The following is a 16,849-nucleotide window of genomic DNA, read 5'->3' as shown; positions in this document are numbered from 1 at the left end:
GCAAATTCGTTGAATTTATATCCCCCGCCGAGAACTGGTTATTACTAATACAACAACTGAAGACATAAGGCTTTATTTATATATTTATCATTGCATAAACAGTAATGTTCTTTGTACTTGATAAATATTCAGGGCAATAACAGCTAGAGCCATAACTCTGTGTTAGATAGTAATATCTGGACATGCCAATGAGATGTAAATTGTCTTTGTGTATCCATGGTTGCCATTAAGTTTTGTTGAAATCAATACAGCAGTTGCAAAGAAATAGCAATATTGCTCTATATGCATACTACATATCTAATCAAGGGCCATAACTCTGAGTTAAAGTGTCTGACCGGAACAAGGTGACTATATGCACATCTCCTCTTAGTATTGACGGTTCCCATAAAGTTTCGTTGAATTCCAGCCAGTAGTTGCAGAAAAGTAGTTCGGAAACGATTTTCTCAATATGGATACTGCATAACTAATCAAGGGCCATAACTCTGAGTTAAAGTGTCTGACCGGAGAACGGGGGATGATAACTCAAATAGGTCACTCACTGCTATGGTTATGTTGTATTCATGATATTTTGTGTAGATCTATTGGGTGTCAAATATATTTCTTGGTTGAAATCACGGATTTATGCAATCCGGTCAACTCGTCCCGTGGTCACCTCGTTACTTTTTTGGTCAACTCGTCCTAGAACTCGTCCTCAATTCAGGGTCAACTCGTCCTTTACTTCTGCTCAATTGTCACTATTATGTTATAAATTTAATGGCTTTAAATAGTTCTTTTATGTAATTCTTAATGAATTTGATTGAAATCGAATTATTAATCAAATAACGTCTTTTTACGTGCATTTTAGTGTTCTTTATCTATAAGCGCACGTGCATAGCTTTGACGCGTCATGAACTTCGGAAAATATTTAGTGGTGTTTGCTATAAGAAGTAGTGCGCATGCGTAGAATGTGAAAATAAGTATGGAACCAGCTTTGGCGCATGCGCAGATTTGTCCACCGCTTTTTTGAAAACAAAAATAATTTGAAATAGCAAAAATTTGAAGAGATAATCGTTTGAGGACACGTGCAAATTTTTCATATTTTAATCCCACCAGGTACGTTTATATTCAGGTTGTTATACACTATAACTCGTCATTGCTGTCACATTTTGTAAGAACGTGCCAATTGAAGTTAGTGAACTAATGCAAAAACTTTAGTACTTCGTACTTAAAATGTTCGACCCCACAAAATATAGACAACGCTATTTTTGTTCTCGAAATGATTAAAATATACCTTCTCAGTATTGGTTTTAAATTTAGAAACTGCATCGCTGTCAAAATTATGAAAGTTCGTCGATAATTGGTTGTCTGCACTATAATAGACTTAGGCAACTTAAAACTGTTTTATTGGTTTTGACATATCATTTGCCTTAATATCTTTTCTTTCCATTTAAATATCCATTCAACTTGGCCCTATACCAACTCGGCACGGGTCAACTCAACACAGGTCAACTTGGCCCTCTATTAAAAACCTTTTAGGATAAAGATTGTTTAGCTTAGGAGTAAATTACTATTCACGAATTCGAAAACCTAGTTAAACGCCGTTTTCCGGTACTTTCTGTACATAGCTCTGGGGAATTCACCTGAAGTGTAATAGCGAACTCGATGTTTTCGGCCTTTTTTAAAATTAAATTGAAATAAAACAGTTGTTTCTTTGTAAGAAAATAATTAGATAGCATTGTATGAATAATTCCATACAAAAGATAAAGTAAATACACAAGTTTACGCAGAAAATAACCTTATTTATTATGGAAGACTCCACTACGTCTGTTTAAATTTTATTGATTTTCATTATAAACAATTTATTTTTTTGAAAAATTTGCAATAGATATTAAAGGATTATTGATAATTTTCAAAAACATCAATTTTTTTCACCTAAAATGCAGTCTGTGCGAAAGTCTGTCGGTCCTCGGTCATGGCTGAATAAAAATCATGCGGTCCGAGATAAATTTCCTTTCCGTCAGTCCTCATGTCCGAATAAAATTTCAAAAAGTTAAAAATATCAATGACTAGCCCAACAAATTGTGCGCTTTAGGGCTTTTTTTGTATATTCGGTGGTCGCCCTTAAAGACGGACATCTATGAAATATCAGATTATAAAATCAGTCTGTCTTGCCGTCGAAATATTGAGACTAATCAATGACCTGATTGATAACAAGTTCCCCGTGATGCAAAGAATTTATTAAAGATGATATTGACCAACCTTAACTCTATTTTGTACATGTTAAATAAATACCAGTCAACTATGTCTTCAAAAAGTTTCATCAACAACGGTAAATTTGGTAATGTAACGATTCGCCACACTAACGATTCGCCACATAACGATTCGACACAGAGTAATAACGATTCGCCACAGTTAAATAACGATTCGCCACGTGTTCAAATACAAACTTTTTCACACCTGTTTTCAAATTGTTGATGGAAAAAAAATCCATTTTATATTTCATTTGTTAATTACTTAAATTAATTACACTGAATACAGCTTTTATTGAATAAAAAACACACGAAAACCAAATATTTTATTAACAAAATTACATAACACATTTTATAACTTCGTTATTTATACAAACTGGAAAAATATAATAACAAACTTTTATAGAATAAAAACACATGAAAATAAATCCGTGATGGGGGCTAAATAAGTTGTATTAAGAAACATTAATAAATTAGTGTCATTGTCAAATTATTAAAACAAAAGGAAAAAGTTTGTTGATAACTAAAAAAAAATCATTGTTAGATCTATAATCATACTGTGGCGAATCGTTATTTAACTGTGGCGAATCGTTATTACTCTGTGGCGAATCGTTATGTGGCGAATCGTTAGTGTGGCGAATCGTTACTAATTCGTAAATTTTGCCGTAAATTACAAATTGAAAATTTTGTTTTACGATGCCTGTTGAAATAGCCGATGAGTAACAATCTTAAAATAATTAAAAAATATTTAATGTAATATAATCAAAATCAATAACAAGTAGATTTGTGAATGTTTCTGCAGGAAACAGACAAATTTTCAATTGTCACATATTTTCGCGATGCCGCTTTTTATAATTAAAAAAATCGTAACCAAAAGGAAGATATGTTTTGTTAAAATGTGTGTCATAACACTTCAAATGTAGTAACGAATTAAAATTACTAAAGATATTGTTTACTTTAATAGTTGAGATGGAGGTATTTACCAGTATGTGTTTGTCACATACAATGAATATTTTCTTATGGGAGGGGGGTGGGGGCGTGGAGTGAATCTGGAAGAAAAGAACATAATGGTCTGATGATGTAGGGTTTTTTTAAATTATATTTCAAATCTTTTCAATCACTTTTATGGTACAGTGTTGGGACATATTAACATTTTCCTGAATAAGCTTTTTCTCTGCTCCCAACCCCTTACTCTGCTCATATACATCATAATCGTCAACTGCATAAGTGCAGCAAACATGGCTTAACATATTCAAAGTGATCTGGAACTCCTACAATTTTGTGCTTGGGAGTCCCAGGACGCCTACCATGAAAATTTTAGTGAGAACCTTGCTATTATTTCAATTAGTCAGCATCTTCTTGTGTTTCTATAATTATGATGGTCACACTAATGATAGTCACACTTATTTCAAGAAAGACGATCATTTTTACATTCAACTGAGTTATTATAAAATAATGCTTGAAATGTCTGGGCCGGAAAAATATCACCCGGGCCGGAAATAAACCTAAGGGTCTCGGTCCTTGTGGCCTGAAAAAAAAATTGACTTTCGCATAGACTGAAAATGGTAAAATAATGATAGAAAAATAGAAATATCATGTAACAGTGTTATGTACTTCATTTGGTGTTATTCCCCAGGGCTAAATCCGTAACGTACCGGAAAACAGTGTTTAGCTAGGTTTTCGAAAAGGTCAATGACTCAATAAAAGTATTCAGAGGAATCATATGATCACTAACGAATTACGGACAGGGCATACCATACCAGGGCGGACCGTATGTTTGGACGGGGGGACCATATTTTGGGACAGGGCGGATCGTGACTCGAGACGAGGCGGACCATGATTTAATGTAATAAAAATATTTAAATATAATTGCCTTTACTTTTTATGCCCTCACAAAGTGGGGAGCATATAGCGTTGCACTTGTCCGTCTGTCCATCCCGAAATCTTGTGAACCCAACTCCGGATGGCAGATTTTGCTTAAACTTCCAGGGATGAACAACCTTAATTTAACAGAATTATGGCCCTTTGTTGATTTTTTCACTATATACCATATAGAAATTTTGTGAACGCAACTCCTCTTAAACCGGATGGCAGATTTTGCTTAAACTTCCAGGGATGAACAACCTTAATGTGTAGATGGAAGTAAAGGAAGGAATTTTTGCTGTGACGAAATTTAACAGAATTATGGCCCTTTGTTGATTTTTTCACTATATACCATACATATGTTGTCAGTGGGGGCATCCGTGTCCTTTGGACACGGTTCTAGTTTTCTTTAAATATCATTATGAACATATACAAATATCAATGCAGTTTATTAATTAAGAATAAATTTGATTAATGAAATTATTTAAAACAGCCTCGAGTTGGACATTATCAGTGTAAGAAATTCGGATTTGAATCCACTAGGCTGGTCAGACTACCAGATTGGAATATTCACTAGCCCAAAAGACATTTCACTAGCACGATTCATTTGTTCAAAACAGTTGTTTATATATTGCCTCTGAAAAAACAGTAGCCTGGTCGGGCTTGTTACTGTGAAAAGTTGGTTGCCCGAGGAGAAATTTAGTAGTCAGGGGCTATCGGACTACTGCTAATTTCGAACACTGCATTATGCAGGTGATAATTGACCAATTATTAGGATATTACATGTCAGTTTGTTAAGTAATAAGAGTGTATTAATTTATATAACAATACATATAGAAAAGGCCTGTTATTCGGTCTGACATTTGAAACACAATACAAAACAATAGCGTTTTAAATGATGATGAATGACATTACAAAAATGATCACAAAAGGGAGACAAGCGATGACTTATTATTTAAAAGATATTTTAAAACATAATGACAAAGTCAGACAAACATATATATACAAGTACAAAACTTAAAAACCGCATGCATATCGATTGATTTACTGTTTAACATACATTCATATATACATTAAGGCTTGTGCAACTATCTAGAAGTGTTTTGATGGAAAGTGTCTTGTTGGAATATTCTATCTATAATGTTATCAATTTTGATTCTTTTGACGAGTTAATTTCTTTGCTTTGTTTTAATTAAGATGCTGTCTGTTTAGAGAATTTATATACATACATGTTTACATTTCTTGGTTTTCCTATAGTAACGAATTTAAAACTATTATAAATAATCATTATTCCTCCATACAGCTTAAATGTTATGAATTGCACATAAAAAAATTAAGGTAATTCTGTCAAGTTTTTTAATATCAGTGCAAAATGTTTTACATATGAGATTTTTTCAATCCATTCCCACTGTCTTACTCTACAGTACCTATTTTATACTTATAATTGCATAGCTAAATGTTAATAATAATCTGTTCAATATGAAAATACTTTGTCTCACGGTCCGCCCTGTCCTACGACCATCACTAACAAACAGAAATTTAAAAAGTTGGCAGTGTACATGTACGTATTATTTGAAATAGTCTTTGTTAAGAAGAGATATCAACCCAATAAATGTTACATATTGATCTTTAAATTGAATTTTTATGACAATAAATGTAATTGTATTTAACACTGTTTGTTCTTTAACACAACCAATGCTGTTTGAACGATAAATTTTACAAAAAACATCTGAAGTAAGCAAAACGTGCATATAAATCATAAATTCTTCCCATCTCTGCAAATTCACATACAAATTGGTACTTTCATCAATAAAACTTTTCAATAACCTTGTGTAGAGGTCTATTATTGTGAAAATTTTTAACAATGAAAGTTATGAAAAAATATAAAAAGTAAAAAAAAGTAATCATTACCATATATTATATAATTATGGGCCGAGTTGACCCTTACTGAGTTGGAATAATGCCGAGCTGACTCGGGGGGCCGAGTATGTTTAAGGGCCAAGCTGACCCTGATTCATCTATTAAACATCTACCTATTATCTGACATAATACAGAAAGTATTCAGGGTTTTTTTCCAGAATTTTTGGAACATGAACCAAACCCATTGAATTGGGAATTTCATCAATGTTTTGTTAAAAATTGGGAAGAACGCATTACTTAATTTTGCAGTGATACATGAATGCAAAGAATCACTGTCTAGGATTGCACCATCAAACATTAAGCACAATAACAGTGAAGAAGCCCTTATTTTCAAAGATTTAGAATTTGTAATTCAATATTTTTATATTGTAACTTTTAATTGGGAATTTTTTTCCTGTGGATTGGGAAAATAATATACTATTTTCAATTGGGAATATGACTAAATATCGGCAATAAAACAAGCACAAAAGATCCCTTGACACAGGGCTTTTTTTCCTTCTATAACGGGCCGATATAAGGCCTCTTCACAATTCAAAATTGCACTTTTTTCACAAAGCGGCAGAAAAAAATTCACAATTTCAAAAGGAATTTCACAAAATATATATTGGGACTTTGTCTTTGAAATACATTGTATACCTTTCTGTAAAACTTGTTTACGCCAATTGAATAACATAAAAATAGTTAAATCAAGTTAAATGGTTTTTGCCCATGTTAACCGGGTTAATGTACCTACTTGAAGAAGATTTTACACTGGTCAGAAATTATAATCAACCATTTCAGGTTTCAAAATGTTGTGAAATGCCAAGAAATATGTCTTTTTTTTTCTCAATTTTATGACATATAACGCTTATTTTCACAAAATAAACCGGCCCAGGCCCCTTCACAATTTTGACACAAAATGCCCTGCTGGTATTAAATCATAAATTTATCATGATTGCAGCCTATTGTGCATGTAATTAATTAATTATGATTTAACTTCTGATTTTAATATTAATTGATTCAATTACATAATGTGGTTGACCCATGTCTGTTAAAATCTTACATATATGTCTGTTGATTTTATAATATCCTCTTATTTACACCATAATCATTAACAAAAAAAAAAGAAATATCCTTTCACAGCAAACTACTGGGATCCTACATATTACCGGACAAAATATGATGTTTTTTCGTTGTAACTTTTATTTAAAATAATAGAAAAGAATGAAATTTTATCCAAATAATTGTAGGTTCTTAAAAAACGTAAACATTCCTTTATCAAACATAAAATTAAACTTTTGACCGTAGAAATGTGTCTGTAAAGTAGGGCATTAAAAGAGGAAAAAAATCATGTAGACAACTCAATTTACCGGACATTGTGTTTCAAAATTTTTTGAAGTGTTAAATTGAAATTAAGCAAGGAAACTACGACTATTGAATGGCAATGTTAAGATACTGGAAAAAACCAGTATGTCACTAAAACAGACACAGCAGCCATGCTTGTTACGAAGAGGCCAATATAGGGGTGTAATTGAAATAAACACTATTAACTCAATTAACGTATTGATTCTTCATGATCCTTAAAAGTATGACACATTTTGATATTCAAATGGAATTCTGTTCTTTCTCATACAGTTTCCTTTTGATCATCATGTAGCATGTGCAAAAGCCATTAAGTCTATTTTTTGTACATTTTATGTAGAGTTTCCTCCCATGGGCGTAACCTGTTTCCTTATATGTTTTTAAATTTGCATTTCTTTGTAAAAGACAACAACAAGATGATGTTTGAACGAAATTTAAAATAATTTTTTATCCTTAACATATGTAACGATTGTCTCCTGAGTTAACTTTGAGAAGAATTAAAAGTAAAATCTATCTAAAATAAGTTAAATAACCCATTAAGGGCCTCAATATTCGGGAATGCGCAGAACAGATTATTCCCCCGCATGACCAGGTCATGGAATAACTAGTAAACAAAAGGGTATGTTAGTAAATAAACAACTGAATCAACAATATTTGCCTGAGAGTGGTTTTGTTGTTATTTACTTTGCAGTAGAAAGTGTGTGTACAATTCAGACCGGATGATTTTTTAATTGAAGCAAAAAATAAAGCCTTTTTGACAGGAATAGATTTTGTCCGGTAAACTGATTGTCCGGTAAACATGTAGGATCCCAGTACAGTAAAAAAAATGACCACATGTCCACCTGATTTGAAGCAAAGATAATCAGCACTTACATTGTATCTCCAGTTAACAGGCTGTTGAAAATGCCCAATTGGGCTTATGTCATAAAAATTATATTTCTAGAAAAGAAATAGATATATAAGAATAATACATGTATTTGACATAAACAGACAGAAAAATATTTGGCTATTGTCACTTTTGTGAGATTTATTTCCCTTTTTTCATGTTTTTATAACACATAATTTTTAAAGTCCTTAAAAAGTAATTTACATATGCAAAGTGTAAAACAAAACAGGTTAAATGACTTCTTTATACTCTAATTCATTGCGCCAACACCTGTCAGCATACATTTCATTCAGTTTTCAGAGAAAACTTCAAAGTATAATGTTCAATACAAATGCCAGAAACAGAATATTTAATCCAAATATATAGAATAAAGGTACTGGCGCAATAATCTAGAGCAAAATGAAGTTGGACACATTTCTATTTAGAATTTTACATTACAACATAATTTTTATGAACTTTAAATATTTTGTTTCTAGAAAATGGGAAAAAAGGAAATAATTCTAAGAAAATAAAAGATAACCAAAATATTTTGATTTTAATTTGTATCATATATCAATGAGTAGAAATATGATATTTTATGTGTAAGCCCGATCGGGGATTTTCACCAGCCTGGTTAATATTCCAAATATACTATGTCCCAGGAATAGGTATTTTAGTTTCCTTCATCATCTTCATTTTTGTTTCAGATGTAAATCATGGCAGATTTGATGGATTTCACTGATTCGGAGAATAAAGAGAACAGTATAGTTTCTATAACTGATGAGAATGATATACAAGTTGCTCCAGGTCTTGTCCAGTCACCAGTTATTGTTAAATCTATACTGAAGCAGTGCCAGAAGGACAACCTGATTCAACTTTATACACCAGTACAGAAACCAGAAAAAGGAAGGCTTAAGGTAGGTTTGAGTGTAAAGCACCAGATCCTGTCATCTGTTGGTTAGGATCAAAAGACACCTTGAATCATTCAAACCATGAGGTATCTATTTTGTTAGCATACAATGTAGTTATGGTCCTACTTTGGTGTTTGTCATGCCTGGTCATGAATAAACAAAGTTTTTACTAGCATGATTAAGATTTAAATATAGTTTAGAGTAACTTTTGTACTTACTTTATATATGTTTGTAGTGAAAATTTATTAAAATAGGATAATACTACAAAGAAACAATTTCAAACGATTGTCATTTGAAATTTATTCCATTTATAGTTAAGAGATGCTCATCTTTTACTCTGATATTTACTACAGTTTCTCTAATCTTGTAGGTGCACTTTGGACATGACAGTTTACTTCAGACGCCAAATGTCAAGCAGGTGAAAAAAGTTAAAGGAGATGTTCTGCCTATAAAAGAGGGTTTAGAAACTATATCAAAAGGTTTTATATTAAACAATTTTAATTTGAATATTTAAAGACAATTTTAACTTTATGGCTTCTTAGGAACTGGCCTGTGTAGTAGTTGAGATTGATGACATTAAATCACTTGTCCATCATGCTATAGAAAGTGGACTACAATATCTCAAATGCAAATTCAGGCATAATGTACTAAGAACCACATGAGAAAATTATTCACTGTAGTTCAGTTACAGTTATTTGTTGGAGATGTACAGTATATTTCTATTAATAATGACATTCTATGAAGTTTTTCCTTCATTATTTAAAAGGTTAAACTTTTACACATAAATGATAGATAATTCATCAAAACATTAAAGTTTCAATGCTTCACTAGACCAAGATTAGATGCTTACTAGTAGGATGAACTGATTCTCTAGTTATTTTTGATGCAGTACAGCTCTTAAACTCTGCTTGCAACAGCAGAATCTACCCATACAGACAGTGAACATTAAGATTAGCCGGTATGTCCGTATTAGTATGCTTTATCAGTGTCTATTCTAGGAGGGGGGATGGGGGGGATACACCCATATTTTTGAGAATTTCCCCCTATTTTTTCAGAGGCAGGGGGGAAATTTTACATAGAGAAAGAAGGAAAAAAATCAACAAATGTAATAAATTTTCGAAAAAAAATCCCCCCTGTTTTTCAAATCCTAGAATAGACACTGCTTTATAATGCTGGTACACAGGCATTTTCTAAACATTATCTGTATTCTGAAAAATGGCTACATTATGTCGGATTGATGTTTACCACAAAATATTTAGAGGGAGGTAATAATAAATCTAAATCTGGTTTATTTTAAATACAGCTGATAATGAGAACATACAAACACAGAAAGTTGAGGCAGACGTGGTACATACAACAGTCTCGAGTGAAGATGTTGTTAAAGATGGTGAGAAACAAGTTGTCGACAATGCTAGTGTAGAGGTTGCTGAGGAGATTGTGAGTCATGTGATAGATCAACTTCCTATCAAAGAGTGAGTTATTTTATTCCAGTCATGATAAGATATACAGAATATTTACTAGCCTTTAGATTGAAGGAAGAAGTGCAAAAAATGACCTTCGAAAATCTTCTGTCAAGTCTTAAGTTTCAAAGTCTACTAACCAAAATAACCAAATGATGTAAAGTGAGCACCAGACCGTCTTGAGTTGCTTAAAGTGAAAAAAGTCAAAATTGAACATGCCGATTGTTCTTAACAGTTCATCAAAATTGGCAAATTACACCAGCTTTTTGCCACATAATTTGAACCTTTATTTTACATTTGCTTAACCATTAGAATTAATTTTGTTGCATTAACATTTTGCAACTAAAGTTGTGATTCTGTCAACTGGCTATGATGTAGTTAGCCAGCACTTGCTACTTGCCAAGAAATTTAGAATGTTCATTCTTATGCTGCACATATTATATCATTTATTGTGTGCATTCATCAAATACCCTGAAATATTACATTAAAGATCCTTTATGTTGTAATTAAGGATGTAACAACACTTAAGTGAAATTTTATATATGTATATAATTATTCTTCTAAAACAATTTTCAAACATCCAAGAATATGTTAAATATGTACTGCAAATGTTTATATGCATTATATGTAATCATTAAAATATATGCATTCATTTCTTATTGAAAAATTTGGCTTAGACTTTATAGAAAATAAATTTCTAATTACGTACCTCCCTTTATTTACATGAAATGTAAATTCGGTTATATCTTTACAAATAATGCTTTTTGGAACTTACAATATTGATAAATCTTCATTTGAGCATCACATTTATGATGGAAAAAAACATAAAAAATTTGGAGTTACAGGATTTTTCATTAATGCACATTTCCATATTCTCAAAGGCTTATGCTATGTTTCATAGTTATGTTGAATGAATATTTCAGTGACATAGATTCTAATGGAAGTGCTGACAGTGGTATAGAAGAGTGTGCTATGGAGGTCAGCATCAGTGAACCTACAACAACTGAGGTAATATCACTTATTGTCAGAACAACTTTCTGCTCACTTTTTTAAAGCATGGAATGTGAAGAGGAAAGATATGTAGATAATTGACCACTTGTTCTGCATAACCAGTGGCACGGTGGCAATGAAAAAAAAAATATGAATATTAAGCAAAGATTAAAAACTCACACAAAAATTAAAGCCTTACAAGGAAATACAAAACACAGTGTTCGCCTGTTTTCAATGAAGCACAGGGGAAAAATGGCGCACTGTAAACAAGATGACTTTAGGCATTCAAACTCTATGCAAACGCTGCGCAAACTAAAGTAATTTTTTGCGGTGTAGCTTTTAGCTATTGTAGTAAAGTAATGATATTTTAATCAAGAAATATGACATAAAGAACAAAACTTTTTTATGCACAAGCATAATTAACACACTTTACGATGCATGGTTATTGAATATGAGTCCCTATCTATTTTTAAATTTGGAAAATTCAATTTAGCCAGTGAATATGATACTTCACCCAGTGTATATAATTTTATTAATAGCTCTGTTGACTACTATTTGGACCAATGAGATTGCAGCTATATTTAGATCATATGATAAATGTGTATATTTCATGGCTCAAATATTCATGATGTAAAGCAATGCTGGAATAACTAATGGATGTGCAGTGTATGTATTCTTAATATCAATGTATTATTTTGTGAAGAAGAAAAAAAACTTACTGATCAATCACTATCACTCTTTGATTTTTCTTCAGACATTTGATGGATCATCTGACATTGATGATATTCTACTTAAATCTGAAATGCTGTTGAGATCGCTGCGAGGAGAATTATTTAGTACAGACTCCGCTGCTGATGATTCATCACAGGCTGACAAGACAACGAGTGAAGTTTCTGATAAGCAAAATGAGGCAGGAGTTAGTAATGAGATACAGACTAAAGATGATACTGTGAAAGAAGACAGTGGGACAGGTTCAGAAGCAAGTCATGGCAAAGAAGCTACTGATGATAGTGATGTTGTAAGTCAGAGAAATCTTGCTGATAGTAATGAAAAAGAAGGTGGTAGACAAAATGAAATAAAATCAGAGGAAATTAAAGAAACAGAAAAGGAATCAGAAATACATTCTTACACTAATGAAGAGGAGCCAATGGAAGTTGGTGAAGCTATGGAGGTAGATGACGATGATGATGATGAAATTGTTTTCAATTTTGGAGACAAAGGTAATGCTGAAAGTAATGTTGATACTGAAGAAAAAACTAGCAAATTGGTTGAGAACACAACTGTGACAAGTGAAACAAAAGAGAATAGTATATCTGAAAACATGAGTGAAAGTGTTGACAACATTGATGATGCTAAGGTTACAAAGGCAGATACAGACAAAATAGATGGAAAAATTGAAGACAAAACTGAAAATATGCCAATTCAAGATAGCAGCGTAAAAGAGGAATGTGTTGTATCAGATAAAGTGGAAAAAGACAATAATACTGGAGCAATAAATTCAGACGAAGGAGAATGTTCTGACAAACCAGAAAAAACTGCTATGACATTGAAAGATGAGGAAACAAAAGATGTCCAGATACCTGCAGATACTGAAAATGCAAAACAAGATGGCAAAACAGGAAAAGAAGCAAAAAAGAAGGGAGATGATAGTTCAGATGAAGAATTTATGTCAGCAGACGAGGATATGGAAGTTGATGAAGCGAAAACACCGTCTAAATCAACTCTTCCTGAGACACAGAATCAGCAAGATAATAATATAGAACCTAAACAGGATTCGCCCGAGAGAACACCACCAAAAGTTGGATACAATCTAAACTTTGATGATCTTGATGCTATGGATCCATTTTCAACAAAGAAAGCTTTATTAAATAGTCCAGATTTAGGTAAGGAAGCAGTGAAAAAGAAGGTGGAAAAGAAAACAGATGAACAAGAAGACAAATCTGATAATAAAACTGATGTTAAAAACACTGAGAGTACCGAAAACTTCAAGTCAGCAAACTCAAGCCCTGTTAAATCTGAACCCACCAAAGCTGAAATTATTCTTTCTCCAAATGCAGTATTGGTAGATAAAGTTTGTCAGGACAAATCAGCTGGTGATATATTTGAGGAGAAGCCAGATTGCTTACTTCCTGATGATGCTAAGCTTCCTAATGATGCAGACATATTGACTGAGGAGAACAAGTCTAGCTCACACTCAATTGACATTGGTCAAGAGCTTGACCCAAAGAAGGAATTAGATTTTGACAATATGGACCCATTTAAACCCAAGACGCAGATTGTAAATACACCTGATAAAGCCACGTTAAACAAAAACACCAATATAAAAATGGAAAATGAAGTACCAGTCACAAATCCAATCATAAATACACCTGTGAAAACTGAAGTAAATGATAATGTTGTTGACATCAAACCTGACACTTGTGAAGCAACAACTGATAAAGAATTACCATCAATGAACATTGAAAATACAGAAGATAAACAATCTGAAGAACATCCAGTTACACCACATAAGGAAAAAATAGAAGATAAACAGCCCCCATCAGCATCTCCTCAAATACCATTAACGACAGGAGCATACAACTTGGATGCGCTTGACATTGATGAAATAGATCCTTTCAAACCATTGGTGCAGATGGCAAATTCACCTTGTGGGAGCATTAGTGAGACTAAAGCAGCTACAGTTGATTCGTTTAAACCCAAGAAACAGATTATGAATTCCCCTGTAGTGAATAAAGAACATGGTGAAACAAAAAGTGATGGAATAGATCCATTCAAGCCTAAAACCCAAATAATTAATTCACCAGACTCTAATAAACAGGTTCCTGTGCTTGCTAACAGTGACAATAAAGATGCTGTAACATCACAACCTGGTCTTGAAGAAAAAAATCCAGCGTTAGAAGCAAAAAGTATGGAAACGTTAGAAGAGATAACAGATCCTTTTAAAACAGTCTCTCAGGTAGGCAATTCTCCACTGAAAGAAGAAAACAAACTTAATATCTGTGAAACAGATCCATTTAAATCAAAATCTCAGGTTCAAAATTCTCCAGTCAAAACTGCATCTGATGATACATGTAATAATAATGATAATGTAGACATTGTAGATCCTTTAAAACCACAAAATCAAATGCAAAATTCACCAGTGAATAAAACAACAGAATGTAATAAGATCTCAGACAATGTTGAAACTGTTGCAGAATCTTCAAATGCAGCAGCAGGGAAAGAAACAGAAATGGATTCAGAAATTTTAGACATTGAATTAATGGATGATCCATTTAAGCCAAAAAATCAAATGCAAAATTCTCCTATTTTGAAAGACAAGGTTAATGTGGCAGAAAAAGTCGAGACTGAAATCTCCGACACTGTAAAAGATGAGGCTTCAACAAATAACACAATAGATCCATTTTCCAATGTGGATCCATTTAAATCAAAGAAGCAGCTTGCAATGTCTCCTCCAGTGAAGTCTGGCAGTCAGGTAGATCCATTTGCTGATTTGAATCCATTTCAAACGAAGAGTACTGTAGTTAATACACCTGAAAAGCCAGAAACAGAAAGTATTGAGAAAGGTGTAAAAACTGTGACGAAAATTGATCCATTCAAGAGTAGTGGTGGAATCTGTAACTCTCCTGCTTTGACGACAATAGAAGAGATGCCATTTGTGACAAAGTCGAGGGTTGCTAACACACCAACCAAAGAAGACGATCCATTTTCAAAGAAGTTTGAGATCCCTACAGCACCTTTAAATGAACCTGATGAGTAAGTTTCTAGTTTTTGACCACATCTCTTTCAAAAAAATAAAGTGATTAAACTTATTTTAATTTTTCATTATTAAGTCAAAATGTTCAAATCATTAGCTTGTGTATACAAAATTTTTGAGCAAACTCAGGGCTAGCACTGGCAATTTTTTACTTTGAGCCAATTCTTCGCGGCGAAAATTGCCTGCCTGTATTTTATTTTCAAATTAGGCAATGGTACGGCATTGGATATTTAGAAAATCATTAACTATTATCCAACTTAATTTTGGTAGCTACATTTTTATTACATTTACAAATCTTACATATACGAGTATAATTTACAGTCAGTAATCAAAATTTTAAGCTTAGAGGTCAGTAATTTACATTTGCCAAAAGTTAGGCAGCAAGGTTCCCTTAAAATCTAAGTCTGTGGCATGATAGTGACAATAAGGTCAATCTTTTTTTTTTAGGAATACTCTGTATGTCAAATGAATTCCTTCTCAATTTTATGTTTTTGGAGCCATAATAAGGTCAGATTTCAGGGCCAAAATACCTTCTTTGTAGTGGTCCAATAAAGGCTGCTTTCCCAACCAAACTGGCCTCTTTTTTTCCCAGTTTGGTCCTCAAAATCCCCCAGTCTTTTGAAATTTCCCATAGAATTTAGAACAAAATTAAATGATGGTGTTGAATTTAGGTATTTTACTGCCTTATTAGTATTTCCAAGTGCTTTTTGCTGTCCTATTTTGAAGAACATTCTCACTGCTTTTTGCTTTTCTATTTTGAACAACTTAAAATTGTTAAAATTTTGTATTAAATTTGAGACCCTTTTTCCCAAAATATGCTAAAATCACGCATATATTTTCCCCAAGAAAAAGGCCGAGGCACCTTCCTCAAAAATGGTGTTTTGGCCCTGGATTTTATTCGCAATAACACCCCCTCCCTCCACCACCAAAAAAAAATCAACAACAATAACTCTATCAACTCGTAATTCCTTCAATCTGTTTATCAACAACGATAAAATTTACTAGTCAATTTGCCAACTGCAGAACATAATTTGTCGCCATTTCATACCCAAAATGCTGATTTGATTAGCGATAATCTTGAGATGCCGCTAGTTATTGTTTCATATTGAATATTAAGACCAATTATCCAGTGCATATTCAACAACTTGAAACTTCAAAGATGGATGGATCTCATTGAGGAGGAGTGCAGTGCTTAAGAATGATAACTCTACCCTGCATTATTTTTGAGTTATTGCCCTTTTTTATTTTTCAAAATTAATTTTTGTCCAGAGCATAACTCAAAAAGCCTTTGAGATATCAAAATGAAACTTCATAGGTGCATAGATCTCACTCAGGAGGTGTGCACTGCACAAGAATGATAACTCTATCTTTTATAATTTTTGAGTTATTGCCCTTTGTTAATTTTTCAATTCAATTTTTTTTCTCAAAAAGTATTTGAGGTATCAACTTGAAACTTCATAGGTGGATAGATTTTACTGAGGAGGGATGCAGCACACAAGAATGATAACCTACCCTGC

The 16,849-nt window shown here is 32.7% G+C and overlaps 1 protein-coding gene across 1 annotated transcript in view; it reads left to right on the top strand.

Annotated features, from left to right (window-relative positions):
• The first annotated feature begins 941 nt into the window (after nt 1–941).
• Nucleotides 942–16,849, top strand: part of LOC132728647 (transforming acidic coiled-coil-containing protein 2-like) — a 33,131-nt gene continuing 17,223 nt past the window's right edge. The window contains exons 1-6 of the mRNA XM_060714317.1: nt 942–1,092; nt 8,925–9,134; nt 9,499–9,607; nt 10,432–10,600; nt 11,512–11,596; nt 12,333–15,331. Coding sequence (XP_060570300.1) covers nt 8,934–9,134; nt 9,499–9,607; nt 10,432–10,600; nt 11,512–11,596; nt 12,333–15,331 — 3,563 coding nt within the window. The 5' untranslated portion in view covers nt 942–1,092; nt 8,925–8,933. The remainder of the gene's footprint in view (nt 1,093–8,924; nt 9,135–9,498; nt 9,608–10,431; nt 10,601–11,511; nt 11,597–12,332; nt 15,332–16,849) is intronic.

The sequence above is a fragment of the Ruditapes philippinarum genome, unplaced genomic scaffold, assembly GCF_026571515.1.
Source record: "Ruditapes philippinarum isolate M1 unplaced genomic scaffold, ASM2657151v2 ctg1459_1_1_1_1, whole genome shotgun sequence".
NCBI lineage: Eukaryota > Metazoa > Mollusca > Bivalvia > Venerida > Veneridae > Ruditapes > Ruditapes philippinarum.
This window is presented reverse-complemented; position numbering and strand designations above follow the sequence as displayed.